The sequence below is a fragment of the Perognathus longimembris genome, chromosome 14 (genome assembly GCF_023159225.1).
Source record: "Perognathus longimembris pacificus isolate PPM17 chromosome 14, ASM2315922v1, whole genome shotgun sequence".
NCBI lineage: Eukaryota > Metazoa > Chordata > Mammalia > Rodentia > Heteromyidae > Perognathus > Perognathus longimembris.
Window position 1 is genome coordinate 12301367 of NC_063174.1, and position 14252 is coordinate 12315618.

The window sequence follows — 14252 nt, forward strand, 5'->3', positions numbered from 1 at the left end:
TTTTCTCTCACCTTCCCCCTCCGTCCCCAAGTTGTATAGTTAGCTCACAACATATTGTCTCATTAGTATTGCTGTTGCATTAGTTTGCCCTTTGTCCTTTGTCTCACCATTTTTATGTTCCCCTTCCCTTCCCTAATTCAGATGAACATATATACAATACCCATAGTATCAAAATCAAATTCAGTGACAACATGGGATAAACCTTAGGGAAGTAAAACGCAAGCAAGAAAGAAATAATAATTTCACTGGCACATTAAAAAGAACAACAACAATGAAAAACCCCTTGTTTCCATATCTTGGAGTTCATTTTGCTATTGCCATCGTATATGATCATATGTACACAGTCATTGAGCTATTGTGATCCTCTGCTAGAGCTATCCTAGATATATACTAATCATTACCAATGAGAGAAAACACAGTCTATGTTTCTTGGGGCTGGTGCATTTCACTTAGTATGATTTTTTTTGGATGGAAATTTATAGCACAAAATGTTTATATTGGGGGAAGAAAAGGTCACAAATCATTGACTTCAGCTTCAACCAGCAGAAACTAGAAAATCACAAGTAAAGCAAGTAGCAGAAACAAAAATCAGGCAGAAACCAATGAAATAAAACTCTGAAAAATAATAAAGAAAACCAATGAACTCAAAGCTGCTTCTTGAAGATCAATATAATTCATAAAGCCCACATCAAACTGACCAGAAAGGAAAGAACACACACACACACACACACACACACACGCACACGCACACACACCTATGAGAAAAGTGAGTTCACTGAAGACTCTATGGGTATAAAATATAAAGGCAGTAAGGAAATATTGTGCACTGGAGACATGTGTAGTAAGTGTAAATCCGTCAGCTGAAACCCCTGTATCCCAAGAGAAAAGAAGGAAGAAATGAAAGAGGAATGGAGGAAGAGAGAATGAGGAAGGGAGGAAAGAAAGAAGGAAGAAAGGAAAGAAGGGAGGGAGGGGAAAGGAAGGGAAGAGGAAGGAAGAAAGAAAGGAAAAAGAGGGAAGGAAGGAATGAAAGAGAGGAAGATTATAAACTCTATGGACTAATAGCCTTCACAAAGTATAGATAAGAATTTTTTTTTTTTTTTTTTTGTGCATGTTCTGGTATCGGGGCTTCAATTCAAGACTTCACACTCTGGCTTGGCTTTTCTTTACCCTGCTGAAGGCTGCTGTTCTACCACTTGAGCCGCACCTTGACGCCTGGCTCTTTGCTGGTTAATTGAAAATAAGTCTCACAGACTTTTCTGCTCTGGCTAGCTTTGAGCTGACACCCTCAGACCTCGGCCTCCTCCTTAGCTAGGATTACAGATATAAGCCACTAGCACCCAGATACAAGTATTCTTAACAGTTAAGTAAATCAGACCTGATAATATATAAAAATTATGTATATAAAAAATTATGTATATCCTTACCATATTTATTCTAGAGACAGACATGTGTCTGTATTCTAGAGATGCAAAGCTAGCTTAACAATGGAAAATAAAATAGACTAAAAAAAGAAAACCCATCTCACATAATGAAAATGTTTTTAAAAATTCCTATCTCCTTCCTGTAAAAATACTCAAGCTATTTTTTTTTCAATGACCTGTTAAACAGAGATTTCCTTCAAATAGCTAAAGGGCAGCCACACAAAATCCTATCGTTAATATCATATATGAAAATTCAATAGTGAAAAAATGTATCACTTCTACTGAAGATGGAAAACAGAGATATTGACTTTTACCTTCCTATTGAACATCATCTAGCAGTCTCAGAGAAATCAAGCAAAAAAAAGAAAGAAACACGAAAATAAAAGGGAAAGAAAAAGTATATTGCATTCGAAATCAAATGATCTATGTAAAAATCCCAGAAGAAAATTATATTGAATCTTTAGAACTTTAATAAAGTTGAAGTACATAGTTGATAACAAAAACTAAAAATATTTGTATATATTAAAATTTATAGCTGAAAATTTAATACACTAAATCTGTTTATCTATATCTATCTATATCAATTAAAATAGCTAAAAATAGAGATAAGTTTGAAGATAAATTTATGACCTAAAAGTTGGGTAGGCTTCTTAGAAATGACATAAAATATGGTAGGTATTATAAACTAGACTTGAACAAATTAAGAATTTACACTTCTCAAACCATGAAGAAAATAATAAGACAAGTGACTTGGGAAATAGTAATGCCAATATTTCTTAAAAGACAGTTATCCAAAAATATACAAAGAATTCAAGCTTAATAAGCTAAACAACAACCAAGCTAAAAATGAACAAAGCATTCAAAGAGACAGTTCATCAACAAAGGTCTAAGGATAGCAAATTGACACATGCAAGCATGTTCAACACCATTATTCATCAGATTAACGCAAGTTATAGCAGCAATGGAGTACCAAGAAACATTTATTAGAGTATATAAAAGTAAAAATTTCAGCCTTACAGATCATTGGCAAGAATTTAGAGCAAATGATACTACTTACAACAATGCTGGTGGGAATGTAAAATAGCTCATCCGTTCTGAAAAGCAGTTTGGTATTTTCTTAAAATGTTATGAGTAAGCATTCCATTTCTAGACATTCACCTGAAAGAACTCAACGCACATATCCACATAAATACTTGTATGGAATGTTTGCTGTCATTTTTTTGGGAATATCCCTAAGCACAATGAAACCCAAACATCTACAGATATGTCAATGTACAAATTGTTCTGTGCAATGACAATGAAAAGGAAAGCTCGCAGAGTATAAATAAATCTCACAATAATTTGAATGAACGAAAACAGGAGGATAGAAAATAAATACAAGCTATGCAATTCACTTTATACAAAATTGCAGAAAATTCAAGCTACTCATACTAAAGTGGACCTGTAGTAGTTCAGTTTATGTGGTAATAAAGCCTTGGACACAGCTTACAACAGGGAATGAGGGAAGTCCAGGAGTGCTGTGCTGTTTATTCGCCTCACTCTGTTGAGGGTGATACAAGTTTTTGAGTGTGTCGAATATGTCTAGTAGTCATTTAAAAAATTGGTGCTCATACTGGGGCTTGAGTTAAGGATCTCACATTCTCCATTCACTTTTTCATTCAAGAATGGCACTCTACCACCTAAACCACACCTTCACTTTTGGCTTTTTGATGGTTCGTTGTACATAAGAGTCTCATGGACTTTCCTGGCCTGGCAGGCTTCAAACTGTGATCCTCAGACTTCTGCTGAGTAAGCCACCAGCACCAGTAAATAGTACTTTTTTTAATGTGTGGTTCATTCATTTCAACTTAGCCTCATTAAAGCTGTTAAGAAACTATCATGTGGGCTGGGGATATAGCCTAGTGGCAAGAGTGCCTGCCTCGGATACACGAGGCCCTAGGTTCGATTCCCCAGCACCACATATACAGAAAACGGCCAGAAGCGGCGCTGTGGCTCAAGTGGCGGAGTGCTAGCCTTGAGCGGGAAGAAGCCAGGGACAGTGCTCAGGCCCTGAGTCCAAGGCCCACGACTGGCCAAAAAAAAAAAAAAAAAAAAAAAAAAAAAAAAAAAAAAAAAAAAAAAGAAACTATCATGTAGGATATTTATTCACATCGAATTAAATAATATTAGGTGAGACCAAGAAGTTGGTTTACTGTAAGGAACAAAAAAGATTTTACCACTGAGCTACATCACCAGGGGAACAAGACATTTTAATAAAATTATTTTATCTTTATCCTATATTTTCTTTTTTAATTTTGAAAAATAATTACTTATTTATTGTCAAAGTGATGTACAGAGGGGTTACAGTTTCATACATAAGGCAGTGGGTACATTTCTTGTATAATTTGTTACCTCCTCCCACATTTCCCCCTCCCTCTCCCCATCCTATATTTTCTAATGCTGATAAAATAATATATTACATGCATAAATAATGATGATTATACACCATATATTTTACATGCTTCATGATATTTTATTTAAAATACCATGATGAAAAAACCCTAATGATTACTTTCTTGGGTTAATTAGTATCTAAATAGTTTTTGAAAAGAGAAAGTGCATGAGGATGACAGATGGAGCAAAGCTAAGTTGCCTTAGGAATTCTGTGTTTCTTCCTATTCTTTTCCTTTTCTAAACAATTCAAACAACCAAAAAAGAAAAACCAGTAAGTAGGGCCAAGCAAGATCAGAGTCCATAGCAGTAAAAGGATGAGCACAGAAAGTTGGAGTCTGAATACTTGGCTCCGTAGAGGCCAAGTTCAATGTCCCTGCTTACCGGGGTGAGAAGAGGTTTTATGGAACCAGTGCTAGAGGCCCCAGACCGCTATGTGGGACCAGAGATTAAGTACTATGAATAACTTGAGAGAGAGACTATTAACAATAGGGAGATTGAACCTGTTTGTTGAATTAGAATTAGACTAGTCCCTTCTTCAAACCCCAGGACTGGTAAAACAAACAAACACAAAACAAAACAAAAAGATGATACTGAATTAGAATTCGAAATATTAATGTGCGTCATAGTTTTAAATGTAAATACAAGTGTAGATAGAAAATTACATTGGAAATTATAGCTTCAAATACATTTATGCATATTAGGCCTATTTGTATGTGTATTTACACACTTACACACCCACACCCCCACAAATATACACACACTCCCTAATTCTCCTTACTAGGGAGAAATCTGGGGACAAGGACCTAGTACACAAAGCATGTTTCTGATTACCATTTTCTTCTAAAATTGACAAGAGGTTCTCAGACAAAAACAGGGAAGGTTATAAAATGAGTCTAGACTATGTTTTTGTCCTAAAAGGCCAGGTTTCCCAGGAATGTTGAGGACCTATTAGAAGAACAGCGACAACCTGAAATGGGGTCACACTATGCAAATCTGAGACAATTGAATATCAAAATAAACAGCAACACTATCCTCCTATTGAATAAAATGGAAAGACCTTATTGTATGCTGATATAAATAAGCGGAAATACTAAAAGTTTCATGAGAAACAAGATATTCACATAGTTTCAAATTATCTGCCTACTAAATGCTTATTAATCACAAAGGAAGAATATAGTAGAAAAGTCCTCAAAGGAAAAACAAAGTCTTTAAATTATCTGCCAACTGTTAATAAGATAGGGTAACAAAAGCACCCCTACTACAATAGTCCAGATAAGTACATGTAGCTTGAATGCAGAAACAAACCCTAATTTAAGAGCATTATACAAAAATAATGAGCCTATAGTCTTCACAACTATTAATGTCATAGAAGTCCAGGAGAGAGTGGGGAATTTTTCCAGACTGAAGAAGTCTCAAAGATATGATATGTGAAAGAAACACTGATGGCACTTTCACATGGTAGAATGAGTTTTTTGAAATTCTGCTCTACTTTAATGAGGAACCTGATGGGGGGAAAATGTCAAACTCAAATTTTTCAGAACTCTGGAAATTAATGAAAGGCTAGGAATAGTTCAAGACGTGTCTGTTCAAGAAAAATAGCTCAGTCTGGATAAGAAGAGTGAGTTTTGGTACATCTTAATTTGTCTTATTTCCACCTCATCTCTCTAGCACTAAGGAACCCTTACAAAAGGCCACCTTTCAAAGTAGCTGTGAAAAGCACTGAACTTGCCGTCATTGCAACAAACAGGACAGGCTTGGATTTTTTGGAGAATAAGGCTATGGAGTGCAAAGCTGAACTGAAATGAAGGTCACTGGAAACAAGGAAGTCAGAGAACCAAAAAGCACAAACATTAAGGGGTCAGGCAAGATGACTTTTCTGAGTAAGGTAATGGCATTGTTTAGGCTGGAGTGAAAGACTGCAGAGTAGATTCCAAGTCTTCATTATAAGGGAAAAGGTGAACAGGAAACTAGAAGATGAACATGGCCTCAGAAGGTTTTAAGTAAACATTAGGGAGGAAGGATACTGACCCCAACTTCTAAAAGACTCTTACAAGATCATGCCCAGCAGGTTTGACTCTGTGGTGCAATCAGTATTTTAGGGAAGAAATCAAAGAGCCACAAAGCAAAGGAAATTCTGTGCAATGTGGTGACTCTGCAGTTACTATCTGCCAGGGAATCAAAGACAAAAGCAAATATTTTCCTATAATTCTTTCCTGATCTACTTATAAGGGGAAATAAGAGGAGACAATAGTCTTAATATCATTCTTTCCTGATTCACTTATAAGAGGAAATAAGGGGACAATTGGGTTGACACCTATTTCTTCTTTACAAGGACATTTAGAACCAAAGATCCACAATGTCATCTGTTGCATAATGAGTTAATTACACATGGTCTATTTTATGGAAACAATCATTCAATAGTATCCTTTAAAAAAGGATATATCATATATACATATATATGTATATGTATATGTATGTATACATACCCACCTATACATATACTAACATGTATACCTACTCAATTCAGTTATAGATGAGACTATTTTGAAGCTATACAAGATACCATTATGTCTACTCCACTCAGTTACCCTTCTCCACTGACAGCTCATATAGTGAAGAGGAAAGCTATAACACTAAAACAAGTGAATTCTGATGAGATGGAGGGTGTTGAGCAAAGTATTTATATATTTGTCAGTTTTCACTTGTGAAACTATGGTATTTAAACTTTCATCATATATTCTTAATTCCAACCCATCTGTATGACTCTACTTAAATATGACTACTTAGAAACTTGTTTAATATGATGAAAATAATCCATTATTCCATTCCTTTGATGTTACAATATCAGATACATAAATTTAGGACAGATTAATGGAATGAGCTGTTTCAATTTCCTAATAGATTGTTTTATTGTTGGTCATTTACTCATTTTAAGCCTAAATACTTAAGTACAAACATAGTACACATAAGAAAATAAAAATGATTCTAGGTAAACATAGGACTTCCTCCTGTTTTTCCCACAAGCAAACTTATTTCTCTCTCTCCATGTGTCAACCTCTACAACATTTTTGAAGTCAAGCATATGAATAAAAATGAGCAGTTTTCTGGGGGCCTAGACTCCACTAGTGATTTTAATTATGTCTTAGTTATTTTTCACCAAAATGCTTCATTTTTATTTCTTTCTAACACCCCAAGTCATAACAACATGGTATAGGCTTTGCCATTTCTTTCTTATACTCTCACCTCTGTTGAAAGCTTTTGGCCACATCTTTTCCATGTAGATTTTTGCTAAATAGTAATCGTTCCAAGATGAACATACATTGCCACATTTATTAAGAAGAAAAGGGGAAGAGCTTGGTACTCCAGTTTTCCTTCTGTATTAAAAATGCACAGGAATTTAGCAAGTTCGGAGAAAACCCAGCCTGCTTTTACTTGAATGCACCCAGAAGATTTCAAATCAATAATTAGCATTACGTTTTAATTGAGAATTAACATCAGCATAATTAGGAGTGAGGACCTGCATCCTGATGTTGGAAAGAAGGTGATTTGGTTGGAGAGGCCATTACACTCTGGCACATTGGAAAGAGAGAGACACAAATCATCTATTTCCTTGGGCAAGGACACACAATAAACACTTGAATTGGTGGTCAACTGTAATTTGCTTCCAAAGCCAGTGTCTGGCAACACTGCAGGTTGGATTTATAGCAAAGCACACAAGTAGCAGTGACTTTGAAAGCAAAGGACAAAGAACAAAGGGAAAAGTTTCTAGTTCTGAGAGATCTGTTCCTTCTTAGAAGGACTTAAGGATTTTCCTTTCAACTTAAAAGCACCATCTACCCTTGTGGCGATGCCCGTCATGCTCTCTTCTCAAATAATTACTTCTTACCAAAGCCAAACATATTTGAGTCTGGGTTGCCAATAATCTTTTGTTTATTTTTATTTTTTGCCTGGAAGTTTTCACGCTAATGTACTTCCAGCCTGAACACTTCTATTTTGTTTTTTTTTTTTTAAAAGTAAATAAACTTTCCAAAATTATATTGTTTTTTAGTTGCTTCTCCAAATTCCTCAGAAAGATAACAAAATGTCTCCCTCCCCCCAATCCTGCCACGGGGCCTCCCTCAGGCGCTTAGCCTTCTCTGCTCCCCTGGACGGGGCGAGCCATTCACAGGCAATGGCACAGCCCCTAGGTGAACTGGAGGGAGGGGAATTTCATTGTGATTGCATAAATCAGTTCTTCGTTTTCCCCTTTTCACCAAACGTGAAAAAGGTCTGCCTGAAGCGTAGCCATGTCCCCCGTTTCCCTAAGTGTTCCCGGAGCCAAGAGAGTGCCTGGACAGCGAGGCGTCCTCTGCTTGCGCCCACACACTGCAGTCCCGGGCCTTCGCCCCATTGTCCAGGCAAGGTGCAGAGTTGGAGCGCAAGGCAGTGGCCTCCGAGTCACTCTCCTCGCCCGGGGAGCCCACAGGCCCCTTCCTCGGCTGGGAGGAAGGGCTCTTGTGAAAGCAGAGCTTGAAAAGCCCTAGCACCGTCATGGTCAAGATCACCAGCACCACGACGGCGATGCCCACGAGAATGAAGACCACAGTGGAGGAGTAGTCAAAGGCCTTTGGGATGGAAAATGTAGAGTTAAGCTCAGTGTCCACACGTCCTGGTGGGGTGACGGTGGCTGCTGGCTTGGTTTGTGGGGACAGTTGAAGGGTAGTTAAGGTACTGTGCGGTCCCCACTGAAGAGTCTCAGGAACAGATGGTGTGGCACTGGACGCCTGGCGGGCTTGGGGTGACCATGTTCTCTGTGGCCCCAGGCTGGCCTCAGTGACGGCTACGCTGCTCCTGATGGATACCTGGGTGCCCCCGGGGGCTGGCTGCCCTTCCCCTTGGGTCACACAAGAACGGCCGTCCTTCCCCAGCTCGAAGCCTTCTGCACATTCGCAGGCAAAGCCTCCCGAGTCGTCCAGGCAGTCGGGGAGCCGTGCGCATCGGCCCCCTCGGAGGTACTGCCCGGGGCAGGGGCAGAGCACCGCCCCGCGGGCCAGCCCGAGCCAGCGCGCGCCCGCGGCTTCCGCCACGCAGGTGGCCGCGATGGGCGGCTCCCCGCGGCACGTCGCACTCACCTCGGTCCCCGGAGGACTGAAGTCCAGCGTGGAGCTGCTGAGCCGGAACGGAGCGCGGAAATTCAAATCGGAGGCGGCCCCGGGACGGGGCGCGGGGCACAAGCTCTCATATTGGTACCTGCACAGGTAGCCATTGGCGCGCGTACGGCATCGCATCTCTCTCCAGCCTGCAGGCTCGATCCCGCGGGTGGCCTGGAGTCCCGCACAACTCCGCATGGTGCAGGAGAGCTGGGGCTCCGCCACCCAGGGCAGAGTGGCGCTGTCAGACTCGCCGGCGGCGTCGGGGGACAACCAGGAAAAGCCTCGCAGGGGCTCGTTCTCCAGGGTGCAGTGGGATCGCCCGCGCTCCAGAGCGACCCAAAACAGAAGGTCTTTGGAGCCGCCTCCGGGCCCGGGCCCGGCCCGCAGCAGCGCCAGCACCGCCCGCAGCTCGGCGCCCCCGTGCACCGTGCTGAGCGTCCCGCCGCGCAGGTTGCAGGCCTCCTGGGCTGCCACCCGCTTGATGGTCGCGTGGTGCAGGCTGTAGCAAGCCCCCGACGCCGAGCAGCCCGCGCGATCGGCCGTGGGGTGCTCGCCACCGCCAGGCCTGGGCCAGAACGCCTGGCAGAGGAGGCACAGGGCAAGTGCCGGCCTCATCTTTGAGGCCCTGTGCCCAAGGCGGCTCCCCACTTATATGTGTCCCTCCCCAGAGTACAGAGCGGTCTCCAGATTGCAGTCAACTGCCCTCCAGAGCCAGCTCCCCCCATCCCGTCTCCCCTCCCCTTCCTTCTTCTCCGCCCCCAGTCTCCCCAACTGCCACAAGTCCCCACCAGAGTCCCTTCCAGGCGGCCAACAGCTTCCCATAGGCCACCGACAGGAAATGTGGCCAGAGCTCTGCCAAGCCCTGAGCAGTCCTGATTTCTTCAGGGGTCAAGAATGCAGCTGGCGCCTTGGCACTGGGAACACAGTCTATCAGAATCAGGAGAAAACAAAAAGTTGCCACCAAGATGAACGGGATAGCGTTTGCGGCTTAGGGCAACTCAGGACCTTGGATCCCAGAAACACAGGCATGAACATTGGCAGGAAGAACTGGGGAAAGGAACTTGCCTGTGGTCCTAAGGCTACACCCACCCATTGTGTTTCTGTCACGGACAGAGCAGTTGGCGTCAGCATCATTTGTAGACAGTTCCAGTCTCGTGGCGATTTCCTGTGCCTGTGTGTGTAGGAGGGGTGAGGTGGGGGGATCCTAGGAAAACTCGGTCTCTCCCTGCTACACAGAGGCAGCTCTATTGAACTTCTCATCTCTTCCCGGGGCTTCTCTGCTTCCTTGCTTTATCCAAGGAAATACAGGCGGTACTAACTGCTCTTCGAAGGAATTTAGAATTCCCTTGGCAGTTTTAAATGGCCTTAAAAGTTTAGTTTTCACTTGCATTTCCCTTTGAGATGGTCCATGTTTCTTTTGAGAAGAAGATGTATTTCCACATCTAAGTAGGGGGAAAACAGTTGATAGATCTGTTAGGTTTTTAGGTTTTCTTGCCATTATGTGGGTTCATAACTTTTCCAAGCTTGTAGAGTTCATGGTCTTAGTAAGGAATGTTGGAGAACAATTGCACTGTGATTTTAACCTTGAACTATTGTAATATCATGTTTCTCTGTGATTAAATGTTTATACTGTTCATTTGACCGAAGCATCTGTAAAAAGTTAGAATATTTATTGCACTATAATGCATATTGTATACAGTAAAACAATATTCTATGATTTGAAAGATGATTGAGCCAACATCTGCAAGGGTCTGTTGGGTGTTTTAGTAAACACTAACACTGTGGGAAGTAGGGCACTGTTAAGGAACTTTAAAATCCGCTCTCAGAATTCTCTCTCTCCCTCTCTCCAGTGTGTATGCCAGCGTGCAGGTCCTGAGGCTTGAACGCTGGGCCTGGCCTAGGTTCTATCACTAAGATTTTGTTGTTGTTCTTCCTGGCTAGTGCTCTACCACTTGAGCCTTGAGCCATAGCTCCTTTTTCAGCATCATTTTTGTTTGGTTGCTTATTTGTTTACTTGTTTTCTATTAATTGGAGATAAGAATTTCATAACTTTTCTGCTGGGCTAACTTTGAGCCTTTAATCCTCAGATCTCAGCTTCCTGAGTACCCAGGATTACACTGCCAGACACAAGGATTCTTTTTTAAGCAATTTAGATCATGATAAAACACTTTAGAAAATTAATCATTTGCTCTCTTAGTTGGGAGTGATGCAAAATACTGTAATCAGAAAATTCAAAAACTGTTTCAACTAAGTTTGCTTAAACTTCATGATGGTTTCAAATATTTGAAATCAGTCATGCCATTCCTGATTAGCACATATCAGCATGCTTTTGACCTGCTGGGTTGACTCTTCATGTTAATGAGGGGAGAGAAGGAATGAGATAGGATAGTATTCCCATTCTCTTTATTTGTTTATTGTTACCATTACTCTCATTTTTCTTTTCCTCCTGGAAATTCCATCCATCTTATCAAGCCATAGTAAACATCATGAATCACAATATTTGCTATTGCTAATGGTGTGGTTTTACAACAGGATCTCTCTCCTTCTCTTCCTGTTTCCCAGCATTTCATTATTCCCTTCTTGCAAGTGTCTGAGATCTTTAAACAGGATTCTGCATTTAATCCAGTAATTTGATGTTTTATATGAGAAAGATATGACAATCCAGAAACTCAACTGAAAGAATTTTGAAAATATTTAAGCACTTGGGCCAGCTCTATATGCCTTTGCAATCTTAAGACTATGAGCTGGTCAGTATAGTATAGTTCAATAAAACCTTTTAAAAATGAGTAGTCAATGGAAATTCCAAATATTTTGCTGGACATGAGGCTTGAGCTCAGGGACTTGGTGCCATTGCTGAGGTTTCTTGTTTTTGTTTTGGTTTTGTTTTTTTCCCCCAAAGCTAGAGCTCTACAACTTGAGCCATAGCTCCAATTCTGGTGTTTTGGTGGTTAATTGGAGATGAGTCTCATGGTTGTTTTTTCCTGCCTGAGCTGGCCCTAAGCAACTAGGATTACAAGTTCCAGCCAGTGGTGTTGGACTTAGCTATTTTGAAAGTCACTAGAGATGAGTTTGGGTTTCTAGATTACATAATAGTGAATAACATGTTCTCACCTTCTGGTATTCTATATATGGAGATGGAACATCAGAATAGAGAAACATATTGACCATAATAACTATATATCATATTTCTGGATATGCCTGGAATGATGTGGGTGTTAGGAGGAAATAGTTCACTCAGAGTAAGACATAACATTTTCTAATCAATTACTTCATATTGATCTACATACCACTAGCATTTCTACAACAAATCACATATCTGAAAAACAGTAGATATACACAGAAGGTTTGAATTTTTAAATAATAGATTTATCAAGAGCATAACAGGATATTATTTTGCCTCCACTGGAGTCCAAATATTTAAAAGTATGATAATAACAGATGTAAAGCTACAAGCTCTTAATATGGTGTACCAAGCTTGTAATCTCAGCTCTGCAGGAGGCATAGATAAGAAAGATCATGGTCCCACTGTTAACCCATTGTCAAAAGAAAGAGACTCCATTTTAAAAGATTTAAAAGCAGCAGAACTTGAGACATGGCTCAAATGGAAGACCTTGAATTCAACCCCCAGCACCAAATAAATAAACAAATAAATAAAATTCTAGTTGTATGTGAGACCAGAGAGAGAGAGAGACAGACAGAGTGAGAGAAAGAGAGAGAGACAGAGAGTCAGAGAGACAGAGAGAGAGAAAGAGAGACAGAGACAGAGGAGTCAAATACAGGAAGTTAAGCTGTGGATAAAAAGAGCCTGATTCTGCTGGGAACCCTCTGAGAGACACTACTCAGCATGTCTCCTTAAGGGAAGATGAAGCTAGAATATTTATTTACAATCTACTTCCCATCATCCAGGAACTCAAGATTATGTGGCTTTAGGCATTTCTAGCACTCCCTCAACACAAGCCAAGCACACTTCTGGCATCTCAAAAACACCTCTATGTGGAAGAATGTGAAGAGCTTTACCTGCCTATGGCCTTATCCTGCTACATTCTGCCATGTTCCAACCTTTAGCTGGACCTTAGCTGCTACATTCTGCCATGTTCCAGCTTTTAGCTTAAAAATCCTATCCCTTCTCCTAGCCCCAAGATAAAGATTAGGTCTGATGCTTCTTTGATCTTTTGTCCCTATACTTTTTTTCTTCATAGTGCTTTCACAAATAGAAGTATACAGTTAGTTGTTTGTGTGATGTAGCACACCAGTCTTTTAATACCATCCTACTCAAATGAGAATAGCTAGGATAGTGAAGGACACATGTTAGATGTGCCCTACCAAAGATGAATTGAATCAAAATTTGCATATTAACAAATTCCTCTTATAGTTTGTATGCAGAGTAACAGTTTGAGAAGCACTCCCAGAGGGCAGTGGTTGTCTTCTTTCACTTGTATTCCAGGTCCCTAATAATGTAACTGGGAGATAGCATGCAAGAACTAACAGCTGACTGAACTCTCACCAACACATACCCAGTGCACATGTGGACAAGCATACACACACACACACACAGTGTACATGATATGGTTTAGGAAAATACTCTATGTTGCTGTGTTCAGTCTTTCCAGATTTTTGTCAAGAATTAGATGACAATTCCACAGGGCCCATGTGTTCTGGGTACATTGGCTACTATGTCTCCCAATAAACTGATCTGACGTTGGAGCTGTTGTCGAGAAACTATCATTATAAAAAAGTGGGCAGTATTCTTTTCTTTTTTTTTTCTCCCTCCTGGCCCTAGGGCTTGAACTCAGGGCCTGAGCACTGTCCCTGGCTTCTTTTTGCTCAAGACTAGCACTCTACCACTTGAGCCACAGCGGCATGTCTGGCCATTTTCTATATATGTGGTGCTGGGAAATCGAACTCAGGGCTTCATGTATATGAGGCAAGCTCTCCTGCCACTAGGCCATATTCCCAGTTCCTGGGTAGCATTCTTATTCAGGTTTTTGCACAGTTCAGCATGCCTGATCCAATTCTAGCTTTATGTTATGATTTTTCTTGGAGAAATGATATGTTAAACATGCTTGATAATCAGGGTATGCCTTAAGTCTGAACGTATGCTTTTTCTGTTGATGACTGCAGAATTTCCACTTCACAGGGGTGGAAAAGGAAGGTAAAAAAATCACAGCCACTTAAATTCAAATCCTATTAAGCTTATCTGTTATCACTTTGTAAGTACTGAGGATAATCAGCAGTTACCTTAGCATTTACCTGGCAGAGGCAA

The 14252-nt window shown here is 40.7% G+C and overlaps 1 protein-coding gene across 1 annotated transcript; it reads right to left on the reverse strand.

Moving 5' to 3' along the window:
- Nucleotides 1-7088: 7088 nt before the first annotated feature.
- On the reverse strand, nt 7089-9700 carry Clec14a (C-type lectin domain containing 14A). Its single transcript, XM_048362386.1, has one exon. It carries the CDS (start codon nt 9602-9604, stop codon nt 8159-8161), a length of 1446 nt encoding a protein of 481 aa, XP_048218343.1. The 5' UTR covers nt 9605-9700; the 3' UTR covers nt 7089-8158.
- Nucleotides 9701-14252: the final 4552 nt, after the last annotated feature.